Raw genomic sequence first — 21,107 nt, 5'->3', positions numbered from 1 at the left:
CTACTAGCAGCGTACACCGACATCTTCGCTGCAAAAGATGAGGACTGCACCCGAACGAGCCTGGTCCAACACGATATCGACACCGGAAATGCTCGGCCCATCCGACTTCAGCCTCATCGCTTACCGTTCGCCAAACGACAAGCAGCTGAAGAAAAGATCAAGGAAATGGCCGCGGCAGGAGTGATAGAGCCAAGCAGTAGTCCCTGGGCTGCGCCGGCTGTACTCGTCCGGAAGAAGGACGGCTCGTGGCGGTTCTGTGTTGACTACAGGCGCCTCAACCAGGTAACCCGGAAAGACTCATACCCGCTCCCCCGCATTGACGATGCGCTGGACAGCATTGCCGGCTCCTGTTGGTTTAGCTCGCTGGACTTACGCAGTGGCTACTGGCAGATTGAGCTAGCCCCGGAAGCTCGGCCGAAGACAGCGTTTACCATCGGGCAAGGGCTGTGGCAGTTCCGGGTACTTCCGTTCGGCCTATGCAACGGGCCAGCGAATTTTGAGCGGCTGATGGAGCGTGTCCTGGCGGGCATTCCACGAACATGCTGCGTGGTTTACCTGGACGACATCCTGTGTCATGCAACGGACTTCACCGGTGCCATAGGACATCTGGAAAAGGTGTTCGACGCAATACGAGGTGCTGGGCTCAAACTGCACCCGAAAAAGTGCCACCTGTTCCGGAGGCAAACCGGGTTCCTGGGCCATGTCGTGGGGGCCGCCGGAGTGGCCACCGACCCAGCTAAGGTGGAGACGGTGAGGCGTTGGCCTGTTCCACGCGACGGTGCTGAGCTGCGGAGCTTCCTGGGCCTGGCGTCATATTACCGGCGTTTCATTCGGGACTTTGCTACAGTCGCCAGCCCGCTGCATCGATTGACGCACAAAGGCCAGCTCTTCGAGTGGACGCGAGAGTGCGACGCGGCATTCCGGCGGCTGCGGAGGGCGCTATGCGAGGCCCCAGTGCTCGCCTTCCCTGACCCTCGACTGCCGTTTATCCTGGACACCGACGCCAGCGACGTGGGCGTCGGCGCCGTCCTCTCACAAGCAGGCGGGCAGGGCGAGCAAGTGGTCGCATACTTCAGCCGCTCACTGGACCGAGCGGAGAAGAATTACTGCGTGACACGCAGGGAACTGTTGGCTGTGGTGGTGGCAGTGCGCCATTTCCGAACCTACCTCTACGGTAAACGGTTCCTGCTGAGAACGGACCACGCGTCACTCACCTGGCTGCTGAACTTCAAAGAACCGGAGGGCCAGCTGGCTCGCTGGCTGGAGGCGCTCCAGGACTACGACATGGAGATTCGACACCGGGCGGGTCGCCTTCACGGCAACGCGGACGCCCTGTCCAGGCGTCCGTGTGCAGCAGACCAGTGCCAACACTGCCACCGGAGGGAGGAGAGGAGTCTGGCCGCGGCTCAATCGGAGCCCGCTCGTCGGCTACAGGCTGCATCACCGCTGGCAGAGAGAGAGAGGGTCGCTGTTTTCAACGCTCACCAGCGTCGCGCCAACGAGAGGGTCAACGCTCGCCAACAGCACGCCAGCGAGAGACTCAACGCTCGCCAGCGCCGCGCCATCAAGAGAGCCAACGCTCGCCAGCTTCACGCCAGCGAGAGAGATAACGCACCGCAGCCCAACGCCACAACACAGCACTGCAGAGCGGCAGCTGAGGCCATGGACGCGCAGTCGCCGGTGGACGTGATGTCGAGGGAGGAGATCCGGAAGGCGCAATCGGAGGACGCCACGCTTGGCCGAGTGTGGTCATGGATCGAAGCCGGTCAGCGACCGCCATGGACTGACATATCCGCACTCGATCCAGAGACCAAAGCGATTTATTCACAGTGGCCGGGAATAGTAGCACGTCAAGGACTGTTGTATAGACACTGGCGAGCCCCCGATCGACAATCTGACATTTTCCAGTTGCTGGTTCCTGCTGGATTACGAGCCCGTGTACTGGAACAGGTACATGGGGCTGTGGGGGCGGCTCATTTCGGCATCGCAAAAACTCTTCGTCGGCTGAGAGGCCACTTCTATTGGCCGGGATGCAGGCTGGACGTTGAACTGCATGTTCACTGCTGTGACGCCTGCACAGCGAAGAAGGGCCCCACGCGACGCTCGCACGCTCCGCTGCAGCAATACGCAGTCGGGGCTCCCATGGAGCGGGTAGCCGTCGATATCATGGGCCCACTGCCAGTCACAGAGCGGGGAAATCGCTACGTGCTCGTAGCTATGGACTATTTCACTAAGTGGCCGGAGGCGTATGCAGTGCCAGATCAGAGCGCCCACACGACAGCGGACAGACTGGTCACTGAGATGTTCTGCCGGTTCGGGGCACCGGAAGAGCTCCACAGCGACCAAGGGCGGAATTTCGAGGCGGAGGTGTTTGCTGAGGTTTGCCAGCGCATGGGCATCCGGAAAACGAGAACGACACCTCTGCATCCACAAAGCGACGGGCTGGTCGAACGGTTTAACCGGACGCTAGCAGTGCAGCTGGCCATATTGGCCGACCGCCGACAAAAGGACTGGGACTTACACTTGCCCTTAGTGCTCTGGGCATATCGCACAGCGGTGCAAGAGTCAACGAAATGCACACCGGCAGCTCTGATGTTCGGGCGAGAGCTACGCACGCCGGTGGACTTGGTGTTCGGTTCGCCTCCGGAAGCGGAGATTGGAGGTAAGCCAGGGCTGGAATACTACAAGCAGCTACGCGAGAGACTGAAGGGAGTACACGAGTTGGCCCGGCAGGCTATGAGTGAAGCTGGAATACGTCAAAAGCGAGCTTACGATACGCGCTGTCGCGGCCAGGAGTTCCAGACCGGCGATAAAGTGTGGGTGTACTGCCCGGAGAGAAAGAAAGGCATTTCCCCGAAACTCACTAGCCAGTGGGTCGGGCCGTGCGATGTCTTAGAGAAGCTGTCTGATGTGGTCTATCGTGTGAGACTGATTAAGCGTCGGAGAGTTGTGGCCCTCCACCGTGATCGACTGGCCCCGTATCGACCCCTGTGACCCCATCTTTTGTAAATTGCTTTACAATTACCGTCGGGCCTATAGGCCTATTGCCTGGCTTGCCTCAGCTTCGGTCACGTCCTTTTACAATTTTATCATTGTAATAAAAAACGCAATTTGCCACATCATTTCAACATGCTCCTGGCCTACTAATTAATGCCTATTGTACTTTATTTTTTGCAAAAAGAAAGAAATCCTTGATAAAATAACAAGTCATTCACATTATAGGCTACTTTACACACTGTTATGTCAGGGTGACTGAAAGCCTGTTCTGAAGACCTGTTCTGAAAAATGCTGATGTGGTACATGAAAATGTAGCTAAAAATGTGGAGAATGCAATGCAATCAAGCATTTTGGACGATATATTGTCACAAGCTGGCAGTATAGGCAACAGTCCGATGTGCGTTTTATTTGGAGACTGTTTTGCGAGAAAGAGACTGAGTTTGCTGCTGATATTCTGGGAATAGGCTACAACATAGCCAATGTACGACTTTAGCCTTTTAATATATTTGCTGCATTGGATCAGTCTTCCTAGAACAGGCAAGGGCTTTCTAGCCTCACGTCAGCAGCGCTGCATCACCCCCTACATTAAAACAACCAGCGGATGGTGGGCGGGTGCCGTTTCGAAGATTGGTCAAAAAACTTTGGTGTTGATGGATGGCTGATGGATGATAAGTTTTGCTATGCAGTTATGGTTGAAATAATAGCCCATCAGCGCATCTCTAGTGTGTGTGCCTCTCTCTCGCTCAGAGGGGAGGGAGAGGCTGAGGGTCGATCCAGCATGGATTCTAAACTCTGTGGTGGATAGGATCTACAATTAGGTGTTAACAATACTACTATGCTAGGTCAAAGTACTCCCAAGTGCTATTGCGCCACACATTGTAGTTCTCCGGTTTATTCGCTTGGAAAATCGCCACGTTTCATGTTGCGTGGCCGTAGCATTTCTATCAACTACTCGTGCAACTGTATTTAAGTCGGAAAAACGTGGATGTTTTTGATTACTTCTACGCTTAGTTGCCGTCAAAGCCCGCTAGCATAGCAACATGCTAACACAGTCCAGCCCCGCACCAGAGCGTTTGAGTGCACGTACGGACACGGGAGAGGTATGACTCAACTCGTGAAAGTTAAGGTAACAACATATATTACTACTGACATTGGGTGGCGTGTTCCTTTAAAACTCTTAACCGCAAAATACAGCAGAATACATATTATATAATTTTATATAATATTATGTAATTATTGTCAAACCTCTGAATTTCTTTTGAAAGTGCACCAGATTGATGCATTTAAACGTTAAAATATAAAACATTTTCTTATGGGGCAGCATGCCCCCGGACCCCCCTAGGGGGGCTGGTGCCCCAGTGCAGCTCTAGATCTAATGATGCCCATGATCTATAATGATGAAACGGACCCTGAAAAATGTTTTGAGGGGCGGTGGAGATTGAAGATGTAAACCCAGAAGTGTGCAGAATCAGTAATTTTGAAGTAGGCTATAGAACTATGCATTTAGTAGAAAAACCCTGGATGGAACCTGGATGGTCTTGAAACCTATAAGACGTGTTGTTCTCTATGGGCTACTATGCAAAATTGATCGTAGCCTACTCGCTCTCTCGTGTTAAATGAAATTGTATTTGATCAGGATTTTGTAATCATCTGGTAGGCAAATTAATTATGTGTTATTATTGTTATAGAATCCCTGTGTCTTGTTTAGTTGGAACAAAATGACAATTGTCAGTACGTTCGTCAGAAGCTAATCCGGAGCGTGAAAGACGGCTCTGAACCTAACCAAATGTTTGTCTTTTTCCTATCGAAATTCCTTGGGCATTCCTCCTCCATCGTCTCGCGTTTTTAAACTGGACATTTGCAATATCTCTTCTCCAGCTTTCTATAGGCTACATTATATTTATGTGTGAAGCAGGGGTATGCCTGGAATGTCAGGAAGTTATCCCAAGAATTAAATGAATACAATGTAGCAGCATAGCCTATTAACATTTTGTAAGTTGTAATTGAGAGAGGGGTATTCCTAGTGTTCAAGAGGCGGAACCAGGGGTTTCACTCCAGACCAGGGCAGGCGTGGCTTTCCGAATGGAGTTGGATGTCAGGCAAATTGCAAGCGGTAGTCAGCAAAGCGATTCTTGGACACGGTAAGGTCCCGGGCTTTTCCAATAAACGATTGTTTGATAGAAGTTTAGCATATAACCTCCTACTAACTGAGAAAATGGTTTTGATTTTGACTCAACTTGGTTTAAAACAAAAGGATTTTAAATGTAAGTTTCGTGTCATACACTGCTATGACAGCTGGATCGGGGTAAGATTTAAAATTTAAATCAAAATTCCTCATTATTTCATGATCGTAAGTTCTCTCATTTTGTTTTCGTCTTGGCATGAATCATGTCATTTTAAGTTGTACCATTTTCTGATTTGCTTTGTGGCATACAATTCAAAGTTCTCTGGTAACTTGTAGGCTGTTCTGTTCGGCAAAGGCATCAGATGAATTGCTGTCAAGTGAGCGACTACGGGGTGAAGCAGCATTGCAAATGTGTTTGACACTTGTAAAAATGCGAATAAAACAGCCTGCCCTCGTTGCAGTTCAGGTTTAGTTTACGACATTATTTGATAGGCTGCGCTTGGCTCTTATTGTTCAGTGTTTGTTGGGTGGTAGTTGGAGTCAGGCTGCATTTCGATTAAAGAAATTCGGTAGGCTACGGGATCATTTTGCCGGTTTCACTGACGTCACGCTCACCATTAGCGGGACTGTCACCGGCTATTCAGCTTTTGTGATGGCTTGTCGACTTCGTGACATTGATTTAGCGGAGGATGGCTGTAGGAGTAGGCAACCGTGTTAGACTTGAAGGTGTGTGTGTGTGTGTGTCTGTGTGGGAATCTCTGGTCTGATGCGGAATACCAAGCACATTATCTGCTGACGGTACGGGTGAGTAGTCGACTATTTATCGTCTTCCATCTTTCTCTGTTGGCTTAATGATCTCGTTTTACATTGTGTCTGTTTGCTGTTTATTTGAATGAGACATTTCGATGATGCCTGATGTAGTGAGAGACAAGGGATTTTCCTTAGCCACTAAAGAACAGTAGCCTAGGCTATGTGCACAACATTTTCGCGGACGCTGTAGGGTAGTAAAGCAGACGTTTTGTTGTTTTCAATCTCCGAACCACGGTGGTGCAGCTATCCCAAATATCAGCTGGATCAGCTGCCTTTCCCTTTGAAGCCCTTTGGTGAACAGGTAAAGGATGCTCATTCTAAATGCACGCGACTACAACTCCCCTCTTGACATAAACCATTCGAAAGCGAGTGGAAAATGGAAACACGTACTGTTCCCAGCTGTGTGCACATCATAGAGGGCATAAGCATTAAATTAGGATGACACTTAGGAACCCAAGGTAGGTCCAATTTGGCGCAAAAAGAAGGTGGGTAATGGGACCAAATTATAGAATTAAGAATTAACCAAGCAAAAATTGTTCTGTCAGCAAACATGTTTAGCTTCCCTGTGGTCGACTGGAAGAATCGGGGAGTCATGTCAAAATGATGGCCAGCGAAAGAGATGTAAACGGAGAGGGTGGCGTATAGGCATCATGTTTATCATAGGGGCTGCATGAAGGTCATAAGTTTGATTCTTGATGGGATGCTTACATTAACTCAAGTTGATTAACTTGACCATAGAAGTAACTAATGTCTGTTTTATTTATGCCTGTTCAGTCCACAAACAATGTAATTGCATGTATACCCTACATCTTCACATCTCAAACATTCATTTATTTATTTGTTTTGCGTTTTTGTTTATTTAAATCCATGTACATTGACAACATTGATTTTATATCCTCTGACTTGATAGAAATTGAGGGATATACTTCTTTCTTAATAGGCCCTACACCTATTACACCTACACCTGTTACAGCGCCATTACACCTATCTCCTGTGGAATAATTCCTTTAAAGTCACTTCTCTCTAAAATCTAAGCCTAGATCTTCAACTTGGCTCATTAGTGAATTATGTAGTTGAGGTTTGTGGTGCAAAGGTGTCTTTGGTGAAGTGCGCTTTGAGATGGGGCAGAGGCAGCCGGTAAAGTACAAGCCTCCTTAGTGTCAAAGGGTCTGAAGGGCTTGGATAAAACCGGATTGACGCCTCGAAATTATGAATGAAACTATGAATTATCTACAGAGACATTTCACAAGACAGTAGTTGCTCAAGGAGTAATTGATTATGGCTCATTTGCCTGTAGATTCCCTTGGTAGTGTTACTGGTTTTGGTGCTGCCTGTGCTGTCAAGTTTTAGCATCACAATGCAGAGTATCATGATCCAAATACATTTATATATATATATTACATATACAGAACAATATAACACCTATATTGTCAGCATTTACTATTGAACCAATTCGAGTGAGAGTCTAAAATCATTATTGGTTATGCGACTGATCCCCATTCTTGTTCATTTCATTTTTTTATGTGTTTTCTCACCCGCATGCTGTGTGTCGTTGTGTGCAGCTGTGTTGGATATCTCTGTTTTGGATGAGTCATCTTAACCTGTTGCCATGTTACATTTCTCAGCAAGCAAGGGTGCTTCCAGACATTGGCTGTCTGTCCATCAAAGCCATGGGGAAGGACTACTACAAGACCCTAGGCATCCAGTCTGGGGCCAACGAGGATGAGATCAAAAAGGCCTATAGGAAGATGGCTCTCAAGTTTCACCCAGACAAAAACAAGGACCCCAACGCAGAGGAGAAGTTCAAGGAAATAGCAGAGGCATATGAGGTGCTGAGTGACCCTAAGAAGAGGGTCATCTATGACCAGTATGGAGAAGATGGTGAGTTTGCCACTCTGGTCTTTCATGTTTTTAATTCTCTATTGAATAAAGGCTGGTAATGTGGATAAAAAAAGACATTAATGATTCTAGGGTCCTCTACTCTTCAAATAGCTTTGGGGTATAAAATCGGGTACCAGAGGACAATACCATTCCGGCGAGAATGCAGAGTGCTCCTTAACTCCAAAGAGAGAGCTTTTGTTTTTTCTCCTCATATAAAGTCATATTTTCCAAGCTGATTTAATTTGAATGCTGAACTCAAATATTGGCAAGTGCTCAGGCTATGCTGTCACGGTGTAATTTTGCATGTGTGGCTCAGTCAAAAAACAAAAAAAAACAAGATGGTGGTGGGGGTAGTCGGAGGAAGACAAAGAGACATGATATTCCAGCTCTTGCCGATGGCTCACCGCTGGGCCCTGCGCCAGCCCCGTTTGTCTATCTTTAGTCGGTGCACAGCTGGAAAACCCAGCATTTCAGTTGGAAGCACACTAAGACGGATGCCTTCGGTGTCGTAGCAAGGGAACCTGCCTTTGATTTGCACCTTTTTTAAGGAGCCTGTCGTTTTATACCATTGGTTTTTGAAAAGTGAGTTGATGCTTTAAGTTGCAGCAAAGTTGCTTTAAAACAACTGCAGCCAGCCAGTCAGCATATCGCAGGGGGGCCTGACTGGAAAGAGCTTGGCTGAGGTGTTTTAAGAATACATAACTGAGGGAAAATATATCATAGAGGAGGAGGAGGGGAAAACACCAAGATTTTGCCGAAAGAATGTTGCAAATCATTTTTCCCAATAACATATGATAGGGCCTATTCCTGGTCAACGTAGGACTCTATTATTTCACTGTGACCCACTTACTATTTTAACGACCAGCTACGTCTTGCATATCTGTATAGCCTGAGGATGCTCATTTTCAAAGCCCTTGCAAAGCACTGGCTGTAATGCATTTTTAATCACACTGCTGTGTAGCGTCTATGCTAACCTACCGTGTGACAGCAGCAAACCTTACATGACTTTTGGTATTGCTCATGTTTTTCTGTACTCGCCTTAAGCCTCTGAGGATGAGCAAATTATCTTCGTACTTTACCTCCAGTGGTTGATACATGACCAATCAGTGGTGGAGTGGTTGAGTGCATTTGTCCATTCAGATGGCTGGCCTCACAGCTTACATTAAACAGATACAAGTCCTTAAACAGGGGCTCATTTTTAGACTTCTAACCTCATCCCGCTTTACAGGATGACGCTGTCTGGCTCTTCTCGTAGATCCGACTTGTGTATTCTTTCCGACACGCATTTTCCAACGGACGGACCACTACACAGGCTTGGCTTTGGGTATATTAATAGCCGTTGAGGTAGGCTGTTTGTGTAGGAGAGCCCCAGCGATTTCCACTCCACTCAGTCTTGTGATTTTACTTTATTCCCATCAGAACCAAAATACAAAGAGAGGCACTTGGCAGTCCTCGTGGTGCGTCTGACACTCAGAATTGAAAAGCGTGGGCAGTCACAAGTCTCACCTAATGTGATGAAAGACATGATAATGCTTATGCCATTGTCATAGAGAACACATGCCTCTACCACAGAATATAGTCCTAGGCCACACAGTTTCACCATACTCTGTGGCCTAGGACTATTTACAATGTTGTGCATACCATCACTGATCATGTACATCTTAAACCTGAAATGAAGAATTCTGCAATGGCGTAATATCCGACATCGCTGGAGCTCTAATAATCAGTTTGATATTCTTCCTCCTGTGTGCTTCAGGCTTGTCAAAGTGTTTCTGGGAATTAAAATGTCTCCTCTACACTAGTCTATTTCTATCGAAGCAACGGAGCCCAAGCTATGAGTCATGCATCACTGTGATTGGATAAAAACAATGACTACTGACTTAGGACATGACTAAGGTTAGCATGCCCTGTGGCAAAGAAATGCTGTTTGGGATTCCTTACAAGCACTGATAGTCAGTATTGGTGGTCATTGACTTAGTACTTTTTTATCTGTTCCTAATATTCTTTCATATTCATCAGATCTCTTTGGATAAAAGCATGTGATAAATAAGATAACCACATATCATTCATATGGAACCTCTGTCATATGTCAGGTTCATTTGCGTGACACTGCAGTGTGATACTTCAGGTAGATATTGGAGATGTCCGAGCTGCATGTCTGGTCACAGCTGGCTGTGATCCTCACGAGTGGTCCGGGGGCTTGGGAGAGTGCAAATACCAGCAGAGAGTGGGGAAGAGAGGAGTGGAGAAGAGAGGAGTGGAGAAGAGAGGAGTGGGGAAGAGAGGAGTGGGGAAGAGAGGAGAGGCGTGGTGGGGAGGTGGGGAAAAGAGGAGTGGGGAAGAGAGGAGAGGCGTGGTGGGGAGGTGGGGAAAAGAGGAGTGGGGAAGAGAGGAGAGGCGTGGTGGGGAGGTGGGGAAAAGAGGAGTGGGGAAGAGAGGAGAGGCGTGGTGGGTAGGTGGGGAAAAGAGGAGTGGGGAAGAGAGGAGTGGAGAAGAGAGGAGTGGAGAAGAGAGGAGTGGGGAAGAGAGGAGTGGGGAAAAGAGGAGTGGGGAAGAGAGGAGAGGCGTGGTGGGGAGGTGGGGAGGGGATGGGAGGGGAGGCTGGCAGAGAGGCACTGCACCAGGCTTGGGTCCCTGTGGTGGCTGCACAGATGGTGCGGGGAAGAGGATGTCAGGACTCTTGTCACCCCTCTCGCCTCTTCACCCACTCAGTCCCTTTGAGTAGCCGTTGCTCATTAGAGCAGCTGAGGGCACTGCCCCAAGATGTGTCATCCCCTCTGTGGAGACGAGAGGGTGTCTTTAGGAGGTTCACACCACTGTAAATAACAGAAGTGAGTCCATGAAGTGTTGACCTGCTATACGGTGAGCCGCTGCTGCCATTACACTGAATATAGATTTTTTTTTTTAAGTTTTCTATATGTCCAGCGATGGAGTGTCCTGGCTCTGTATATTAAATCGGGATCAGTCAGCCATGGGCTTAAGTCTTATCAGCCCTCAACAGAGCTCTGAGGCATAGCAGAGGCGACCCCCCCCCCCCCCCATCTCCTGTGCACTACCCTCCCTCCCGCGCCCCAGTTTCCATTAAGCCGGATGTGTTCTCAATAAGGCCCCCTGCCTTTTACCACTGTTGATGATTTTCACACTGCAGTGATTGTAGGAGAATTTTAGCACCTCAATTTGTAGGACTGTTGAAAGCGACAGGGAGCCAAAAGACCTGAATGCAGGTTTGACCATTCTCACGAAAGGTGATGGTGCACTAGATGTTCCCAACTAGAACTAGAACTTAGTACATCTTCAGATTTTTTGCCAATTTATCCAAACCATGGTTTCTATAGTAAGATCCATATATATTAGCTATATCTTCAACATCTCAGTTACAAAATCATGAATTCTGCTAAAATCATCTCTGCTGTAAAGCCGGAACCCTAGTCAGCTGTTATCTGTCTCCACACTGGTCCTCTGGCAGTATTATCTCAGGTACTATATGTGTGGGTGGGCTGACTAACCCTGATTTCTTGTCTCGCTGCAGGTCTGAAGGCAGGCGGTGGCGGCTCCACAGGCAACTCAGGCAGCACCTACCACTACACCTTCCACGGCGACCCGCACGCCACCTTCGCCTCGTTCTTCGGTGGCTCCAACCCCTTCGACATATTCTTTGGCTCCAGCCGCACGCGCAACCACACGTCCAATGGCTTCAGCGACCACCACGGCGACCATCATCATGACAACGACATCGACATGGACTGCGATGACGACCCCTTCGGGCCCTGGGGCCACTTTGGTAGCAGCTTCAGCGCCTTCAACGGGCTCAACGGTTTCCACCACGGTGGCGGCGGCGGGGGTCGGAGGGCGCAGCGGGCCGAGCCCCTCCGCGGCCGGCGGCGCATGCAGGATCCGCCGGTGGTGCACGAGCTGCGCGTCTCGCTGGAGGAGATCTTCCACGGCTGCACCAAGCGCATGCGCATCACGCGGCGGCGCCTCAACCCAGACGGACGCAGCATGCGCACCGAGGACAAGATCCTCAACATAGTCATCAAGCGCGGCTGGAAGGAGGGCACCAAGATCACCTTCCCCAAGGAGGGCGACGAGACGCCGGACAACATCCCCGCCGACATCGCCTTTGTGCTCAAGGACAAAGGCCACCCGCACTTCAAACGTGACGGCTCCAACCTCATCTACTCAGCCAAGATCAGCCTGAAGGAGGTAAGACACCTCAGGAAGGGTCTCGGGGGTTGAGCTGATGCAGATGCAGATGCAGCAGTTTTCTGCCATTCTGCACCGTATGTGTTAATTAGTCAGTAATGACTCATTCATTCACTTTAGATGCTCATGCATTTCCTGGCCATATTGGGCATCATTTGCTTTGTTTGTGTTTTTTCGCTTGCCAAGATTCTATTTTCGGACATCTCTCTGTTTCAGCTGAGAGCTGAAGAGCGGAGAGAGCTTTTATAGTTGAGTAATTAGTGTAAATAGAAACTATCTTGAAGGAAATATTTTGGTAAAAACAGGAAAATGTAAAATTATAGGATGATAGAGTAGATAGAGTTGTATATATTGCCATACCAGTGTAGACTATAGAGTATTAGAATATAGGCCTAGATATATACTGTAGATTTACATAAGTACAGGATAGTTTCGCAGTCATTTGACCTGACACCCATTTGCCTTGGTGTGTATGGAGTTTGTTTGGTCAGTTGGACTGTCTGATCCTTGGAATAGATTTGCTCCAGACACACATTACACAGGTTTATTATTATCACATCTCTAGAGCCTTGTTTGGCCTTTGTGTCAATTTACTTGGGGTAAACTTCCAAGGTCTGTTTTAGTCCTGTCCTGATTGTAGCCAAAATAGCTCGCCGACCTCGCTGACCACAAGGATGAGGAGGGGCCTTTCAGACTGATGTCCCCCTCAGACAGTGTATTGTTGTTGTTGAGAGTAACTTCATGTGAACACATCTCAGTGACAAGTTCTGATGAATCACCTTGACTACACAAATGTTCACCAGGGCTTTAGCCCTTTTTTACATTAAACCAAATAGAAGATCAGATAGAAGACCTCCTATGATGTAAGGTTGTCAGCTGTAAAAAAACACATGTATGCCAAAATGCAAGTTGGTGTAAAAATAGATGTAACTGATACCAATGATTTACCATGGCATTAAAAATGATTTTGTGCATTAGCATCTAGTGTGCTAGAATCCTTTGTAATTTAAAGTTACCCAGAGGCAGCTAAAAATACCCTTAGCTAGCTCGCTTGATAAAGTGAGACACAGACTCATAATCTCTGTAGTCTGAGTGACAGCCTCAGGTAAGTGGAAAGTTGCGTTCTTTTCTGCTCCTCAGCAACTTCTCAGCTCAGGTCTGTCTGTCCAGGCCCAGACTGCCTCGTCAGGGGTAATGTACCGTTCAGACCCTGAGTCAACCCTTCAAGCACTGCAGGAAGGAAGGGAGAGAGAGAGAGAGAGGGAGAGATGCAGTGCAGCAATGAACTATGCATTGATATTTGTGAGGCCCACCCAAGACCAATAGGGGCCCTCATCCCAGTCAGAGGCCCCCATTTTCCTCCTCTCCTCCCTGTCTGGCCATAGTCCCCTTCCCTCGGTCCTCATCCATCTGCTGTGGTGACCAGCCACTGGGGCTCTCAGTCTTCCCATGAGCACTTGGGGCTGATGGGCCTTGTGGCAGGCAGCACCGATTTACCCTCTGCCACCGTGGTGTGAGTCCACAGGAATCTCGTACCCCAGTGTCACCCGTGGCTGCCCGTGGAGACCGTCTCCGAGAAAGGCAAGGCCAGCAAGCGGGGACGGCCGCGGGTGGAAATTGTTGTAGTAGGGTGGCAACAGCCAAGCCTGGGACATTTTAAGCCGTGAGTTTAATTGCGAACTCTATTTAGGAGGGAACGTTATGCGCTGCCCCGATCATCACCTGAAATGGAACGCATATGGAAAGATCCTTAATCTTTGCTCCAAGTAACATAATCAGGCACCGTTAATTAAAAAATAATTTAGAGGTATGACCCATTTTTGGTGCATAGTATGTTCATTAGTAGACTGACCAGCACTTTGATGTTTGCTACTGGGTAACCTTGAATTTTTGATTTGGCTGCTATTTCAGGTCTTGCATACTCGTAGAATGTGTAATCACACCAGTGCATTAGTTAACAGCAAGAGATATAGTTTTACTGTTATGCTATCATTGTACTATTATACTGTAGTGCACTGGTTATGTGGACATAGAAATAGGCTTATCTAGAGTACTTATCTGGAGTACCTCTACCCTCAAATGTCACAATGATGCAGTATGTTGCATTGATAGCATTTGGCATTGCATTGATGAAAAATTGTGGCATTTATTCTTTTTCACTGTATGCCTCCTTTGAAATTCAGTCCCTTGAACATCTGTGTGTGTGTGTGTGTGTGTGTGTGTTAACTGGGTTAGGCAGTAGCTTTGATGTGACTTAGCAGATAGCTGCTGTGCTGCTGCAGAGCCTCCCCGCAGCGCTTTCTGCAGGAGCGACGACCCACGAGGCTCAGCCAGCACTGTGTGCAGCTTCCTCAGCTCGCTCCAATCTCCTTTACTCTGCTCTGCTCTGCTCTGCTGCAAGACTGCGCTGAGCTCTGACTGAGAGGGAAAAACAATGACAGAAGGAGTGAAAAAATTACTCTCATTAGCGAGCTCACCAGAAATCTGGGAAGAGGAAACTCGGAAAGTGGAGAGGACAGCTTGTTTTTGTGCGTTGCTGCATGGCATTGTTTGTGCCAGCGTGTCTCCGGATGCGCGGCTGTGGCTTCCGCCGCCAATTAGCAGCCTGGGACCATACGATTAATTTTAGCCAGCCGAAATTTCATGCCAACCGAGATCGTCTGTCGCTGCATGACATGGCATGACATTCACAACCTTCCAGATGGCCCGTTGGTTTCCTCTGACTCTGTTTTGCCCTCCTTTCTCCTTCGCCATTTTTCAAAAACAAAACACGTTTAAATAAAAGCGCTGACCAACATTTTAAGGACCTGCTGTCCTCGCACCTTTCTTTTATGACGCAGAAAAACACCAGGGATCAGACACCCACCACCGACTGGCAACAGCGCCACAAATAGTGCCCGTATCAGTGGTTTGTGACTGGGAGTATGTGGAGTATATCCATAGAAAATGAGATCCAAAGAAAATGAGCCACCTCTTAGAACCGTCATGCAGCAAACCAACTGTTTGGCTGCTGAATGCTGATGTGTATTTCCGCAAGCAGTCTGTCAGTCGTTCACTTCAGACGCAAGGCTCCCCCATCTGTTAAATTAAAGTTGAAACTTGAATATTTTTCCTTGTAAAGGGAATATGTTCTTGTACTCGGCACCCCTGGGTCACGCAAAAGTGTTTCACATATGAAAACACTCACACAAATGGATTCACAAGCTATTCCAACTTTAATTTAGTCATGAAAGCTTTCTGAGTGCTGAAAAAGAGGCATACTGTATCCTTTACCACCAAAAATGTCAGGGCGAGTCTTAAACACATTTAGATATTTTGAACGTTGTACTGTAAACATGCATGCTTTCAGTGATGCTCTATATATAGTTCACCAAGATTTGATCGATCTTTTTTAGACTTAAGACATGAACAGTTGGATTGTTAGTGTGTTTTTCTGTTCTGAAGCATTCCATGGATGAGAGATAAGGTGGCCAGGATTTGGTGCTCTCATCATTGAATTCTAGGTGTTATACTTCCGATTTCTCTTGTCTTCCTGGAGTCACAGTCATTGAATAAAAAAAAACACAAAAGAGTCACGTATGCACTTGCCGCCCTGCATCTCACTTAGAACAGAGCTGAGATTGCACAACCTGGCAAGCTGGTGATAAGCATTTTTGAGCTTTGCTGCAGTGTTTGCATCTACTTTAGATATTGTGAATTTCCACAGTACTGGCATTCTAGACAAAGCTCCAGGTCAGGTCCAAGGAGCTCCTGCCTGTAATTACAGGGAGATCATGAAATCAGAGACCCTTAGGAGACATACTTTTTATGTTCTGCTCTCAGTGTGATTTTTCTGTCTTTTGGGATTCCCAGTACAGTATGTGATATGATTAGTCCCACCTTCAGACTGTGTTGTGTACACCAATTTGCTTTTGTTCCTGGGGCTCTGCAGCTTTCCCCCGGACTTTTATGTCTTTTGTAATAATGTTGTTTATCTGTTCTTGTAAAGGATGTCGACAGTTAAATCCGACGAGGCCTCTTAAATTGCAATATAGCAGGGGCAATAATGGGCTCCAACTTTATTGCACCGGACTCTCGAGCGCGCCAGATCCCCTCATAACCAGCCGACCCACCCCAGCAAATGTCAAGTCATCTTTGATAATTAAGCTCTTTCTGGAGCTCCGCCAGCACCCCTCCGTCTCCTGTCAAATCTCCGCTGTCTGGTCAGTGCAGCAACATCACCGTCAGGGCCGTCCTTGTTTTTTAAATTAAAATGCTTCGTCTGTTCGTTAAGCGAGTGCTAATGACCCAGAGGTTATTAGAGGAATTAAAGCCAAATTCCCCCTCCCTTTCTTGCCATCCCTTCTCTCTCGTTGGCTGAGTGCACCATAGCACCAACTTCAACAAGCCTTTATTAACAAACCCTCAAGTGATTGTTGTCTCCTCAGATTGTGGTTTCAATCTCACTGGAAGACGGAGTAAGTAAAGCATAAGTTTTGATCCAGTGAAGGAAATTTGGTCTCGGCATTTAACACCAATCTGTGAATTAGTGAAACACACTCAGCACACAGTGAACACAGAGTGAGGTGAAGCACACACTAATCCCGACGCAGTGAGCTGCCTGCTACAGCGGGGAGCAGTGAGGGGTTAGATGCCATTCCTACTGTTCGGGGTTCGAACCGGCAACCCTCCGTTTACAAGTCCGAAGCGCTAACCAGTAGGCCACGGCAGCACCACGCCGCTGTGTCTATGGCTGTGCGTGTGGCAGACCCAGTTTCCCAGCTAGTTGACGATGCCTGGGAAAACTCGGCTCATTGGCCCTGCGTGGCAGATTGGGCCATCCGAGGAGAAGGGCGGGAGCTCTCAGCTCAGTCCACTTTCCATGAATTCGCCTTCTTTCCACTGCCAGGGGCACAGGGGGATAGATGGGCTGCAAGAGTGAAGTCATCAGAAAGCCGTGCAGCACTCCTCCACCAATCAGCTGAGGCAGTTGCTTAGCAGGGCTCGACTGTCGGGCTACATTGATGTCCTGTGCTAACAGCATATTCAAGTTTAAAGACCTCTCTTATAAGCTTCAAGGCATCAAAGGTAGAAGTAGGTAGTTGGATACTGTTTTTTATTTTTTTTCCCCCCATGAGCTGAGCTTTTTGGATTAAAAGCGGTGCCGCCTACTTTTTAAAACCTGATTTGACACCATCTGAAGTTTGGTTTTGTTTTTTTAAAGATGAATGTCACGTCAGTCACACAGGATGTTGTGCATAGGGTAAAGAACAAATGATCAGTCTCTAGTCTCCAGGCCTTGGGCCTCAGGCCTCAGATTGCCGCCTCTGTAACAGCACATCATCCTCACTGAGCATGGCTCAAGCCGAGGCCGCCTGATAAACCTGACAGCTATTTACGACCTCAGCTGATTCAAGCTTTTTGGATTAAAAGTGGTGCCGCCTACTTTTTAAAACCTGATTTGACACCATCTGAAGTTTGGTTTTGTTTTTTTAAAGATGAATGTCGCGTCAGTCACACAGGATGTTGTGCATAGGGTAAAGAACAAAGGATCAGTCTCTAGTCTCCAGGCCTTAGGCCTCAGATTGCCGCCTTTGTAACAGCACATCCTCACTGAGCATGGCTCAAGCCGAGGCCGCCTGATAAACCTGACAGCTATTTACGACCTCAGCTGATTCGGCTGTTACTTCATCAGCTCTGTGTAATGAGACCACCTGCTAAAATTAGCTTCCTCTGCACTCGACCACCTTCCATCAGCATAGACACACACACACACACACTCCTCTTACACATACACACACTTTACAGACATGGTAAAGTGAAAAGGTCTGCTATCTTCCAGGCTTCCACATGTGCTTGAACATTCACATGGAGACTCCACTCATGTCAGTAACGCTCAAGAGAGAACAGTCACTAGCAGTCAGAATTGAGACATGACTAATATCCTTAAAAATGGAGTTAAATGGTGGTATTAGAAACTAGTCAAATGTATTCATGAAATATACTCATGAAATGTACTCATGAAACATTTGTAAATATTGTGTAGCTATTTGTCAGTTAAGTTGATTCGTTTTGGAAGTTATGACATCATTGCAAACTTCTCGTTGTAATAACAAGATCAGTTGTAAAGACCCTACTTAAAAAGCTTTGGTCACAGTCCATGTACTCACCCAGTGTTTTCATTCCATGTATGAGTAGTATGTTGGAAAATCCCCACCAATGTCCAGTGCTGAACAACTGTGCTCCCACTCCCTGCAGGCGCTGTGTGGCTGCACCGTGAACATTCCCACCCTCGACAACCGGGTGATCCCGCTGGCCTGCAACGACGTCATCAAGCCGGGCACGGCCAAGAGACTGCGGGGCGAAGGCCTGCCCTACCCCAAGAACCCGGCCCAGCGCGGGGACTTGGTCGTGGAGTTCCAGGTGCGCTTCCCGGACAGGATACCTCCACAGTCTCGGGAAATCATCAAACAGCACCTGCCCCAGTCTTAGACGGGACTGCATTGGGATTATGTTTGTCTCGTCTGCTTTTTTAAAAATACACACAAACCTACACTTTCATAAACATAATGGCTATCTTTACACAGATGGTAATATATAATTTGAAGACTGAAACGGAGAGTGAAAGAATTTGCCGAGAGGAACCTCAGTTCTTTTTTCCCACTTTTTTTTCCCACAAGCACTGTTTGTAAGCAAATAGAGATGGGTAGATGCTGGCTTACTTTTTTTTAATCCGGGACATTTTCTAAAGGATACCCCTTTTTTATTTATGCTTTTTCTTATTTGACTTCAGGATAGGTTGGAAGGCAACCTCTCATTTCAAAAGCTAGTTGGATGTTCTGTTTTCGATCATGGATTTACTCAGAAGAAGCCTATAAGCAGGAGTGTGCTCCTTTTTTGGAGCTGACTCTGCCTTGGCTATTGAGTGATTTTCATTTTGTTCCCAGTCATGAAAAACATTACCAGTTCTTGTTATTATGACTACGTTCTTATCTCAGCCGATTTATTTTCTTATTCCAGCCCTCAATAAAGCGCATTTTGTGATAAAGCTACAGTTCATTTGCAGTCACAGCACAGGCAATCAGGACACACCAGCTGCATTAGGTGGTTACTTGATGAATTCTCAGAGCCCAAATAAAACAAGGTGCTTTTTTTGTGGCATACTGCCTTAACCTTGGGGTGCATACATGTACAAATCACATCTCACACTGTGTGAGTGCCTTAACTTGGCTGAAACCAGCATTCCTCTGATACAAGTGCTGGGTACCATGTCAATCACACAATAACTAAAGCAGAAAATCATTGTGCTAGGTGATTGGAAAACACTGACAATATATACAATAGCTATAATATCACAATCTAATCTTTTGCAGACACGAATGTCAACAGCCCCTGACTTCAATCTGTCAGATGGGCTTTTGTTGACAGGCAACATATGACATCATACTCTCAGTTTGGGCTCAAACCATGGTAACACTGAACACACTGTCATTGAGCATTCCGGAAACACTCCATGAGTTTATGACCAGACAGCTGGCAGGTTGCTGCCGTTAGCTCCCTGGTGCTTTACTAACCTATTGAATAATATGAATCATGATTTGTTGTGTGAGAGTAAATTGCAAAGGCTTAATGACAGGGTGCTCAGCAGGAACTTACCTTATAAACACAACACAACCTTCAGTGCGCACACCTAGAACTTTAGCCTAATACTGCTGATTGCTTTGTTAAAAATAGGCTTACTTGCAGGGGTTCTGTTTGCTTCACACCACAACCTGGTGCTTGTCATTTCTACAAACTTTTGTTTTCATTTTTTTTAAAAGGAGCTGTGAAATGGTGTTTGTATTAAAACAAGTTTAAACAACTTTTATCTGAATTTGCTAAGTTTTTACCTGAAATTGAAGTTTCAGATGTTTGAAGAACATTTTCAGGACTTCTTTATAGTAGTATACTAGTATACGTCTTTATACCATGAACTGGTCAAGTCTTGCTGTTGACACTGCAGTTGAGCCACAGGATTTCAGTAAGTCTGCTCTGGAGCAGTATGTGAAAACTGTTGCAAAAAGAAAGGAATAAAAAGTCACTGGTAGTCTGCATTTGGGTGGACCCTTGCTGCTTCATTTGTTTTGAGGCAGTGACTTTGGATGCCAAGTCCATGTGTAATTATTTAAGCAGTCGTGTGGTTAATGTTCTGTCTCAAGTGTTGAATTTGGGACAGATGTTGGAGGGGGTGTCAAGTGGACATGTTTGATCAGGACGACTGGATCATGACTCAAGTGTCCATCACTGTTTGGATGAACCTGGTAAAATATGGCAAAATTTCTCTTTCCCACATTTAAATGGATTTTTAAACCTTATTTCCCCTAAAAGACATCATGGAGGAAGACACTAAAGAGATGTGGAGGCCTGGATGCCCAAATAGCATGCTTACAGTGACAGCGGCAGAACGTGTGGGGAAAGTTCCCAAGTGGAATGAAAGAAACTTTGATCAGAACTTTGTATGTCTTTCACCCATATCTGACCTGGAAGGTCTAATTTCATGAGTTTGTGTGATCATGGAGGATATAAAGGTGAACATTGTAATGAGACAGAGGGCAAGATGTGTTTGGGGACCCCTCTCTGAATGCAGTTTCGCTGTGGTATAATGAGAGTGAGCGAATGTCATTGGAAATCTTACAACCTTCAATAGTCACAGTGTGTATGTACCCCTCAGTGTTTGGTAAAGCATTTTACAGTGAAATGAAATAAACCAAAAATGTTGAATATTTTGGTATAATTATCTGTTGACATTGATTTCCAAGGGAAACGGTTTACTGTATCTATTTCACTGTGTGCATGTCAGTTCCTAGTGGACTGCTGCATGTCAGTTCTTAGTGGACTGCTGCATGTCAGTTCTTAGTGGACTGCTGCATGTCAGTTCCTATTGGAGTGCTGAACAATAATATGTTGCGATGGTCATTGATATAACAAAAGATTGTCTAAGGCCGTTCTAAACAAATGTTTCTCTCCTCCCAGAACCTGACGCACATATGCTCAGTGTGCCTTAGTAAAACGCTTTACAGAATAGAAACTATGACAAAATTGTGTAGCATTTCATTTGCTTAGTTGTACTGTA

The 21,107-nt window shown here is 46.8% G+C and overlaps 1 protein-coding gene across 3 annotated transcripts; it reads left to right on the top strand.

Annotated features, from left to right (window-relative positions):
- Nucleotides 1–5,128: 5,128 nt before the first annotated feature.
- Nucleotides 5,129–19,857, top strand: dnajb5 (DnaJ heat shock protein family (Hsp40) member B5). 3 transcript variants are annotated; one of them, XM_076270157.1, is made up of 4 exons: nucleotides 5,129–5,138; nucleotides 7,558–7,813; nucleotides 11,343–12,016; nucleotides 18,254–19,857. In XM_076270157.1, the coding sequence occupies exons 2-4, from the start codon at nucleotides 7,603–7,605 to the stop codon at nucleotides 18,485–18,487; spliced, it is 1,119 nt and encodes a 372-aa protein (XP_076126272.1). In that variant the 5' UTR covers nucleotides 5,129–5,138; nucleotides 7,558–7,602; the 3' UTR covers nucleotides 18,488–19,857. The 3 variants fall into 3 exon arrangements, with proteins under 3 accessions (XP_076126272.1, XP_076126269.1, XP_076126271.1); XM_076270154.1 differs by lacking the exon at nucleotides 5,129–5,138 and adding an exon at nucleotides 5,167–5,302; XM_076270156.1 differs by lacking the exon at nucleotides 5,129–5,138 and adding an exon at nucleotides 5,855–5,926.
- The last annotated feature ends 1,250 nt before the right edge of the window (nucleotides 19,858–21,107 follow it).

This window comes from Alosa pseudoharengus, unplaced genomic scaffold (genome assembly GCF_046254945.1).
Source record: "Alosa pseudoharengus isolate Yale_2024_CS ecotype anadromous, Long Island Sound unplaced genomic scaffold, YU_APseudo_1.1 YU_APseudo_1.1_scf_6, whole genome shotgun sequence".
Lineage (NCBI taxonomy): Eukaryota > Metazoa > Chordata > Actinopteri > Clupeiformes > Clupeidae > Alosa > Alosa pseudoharengus.
Note: the sequence above shows the minus strand (reverse complement) of the source record. Positions and strands in the feature narration are given on the sequence as shown.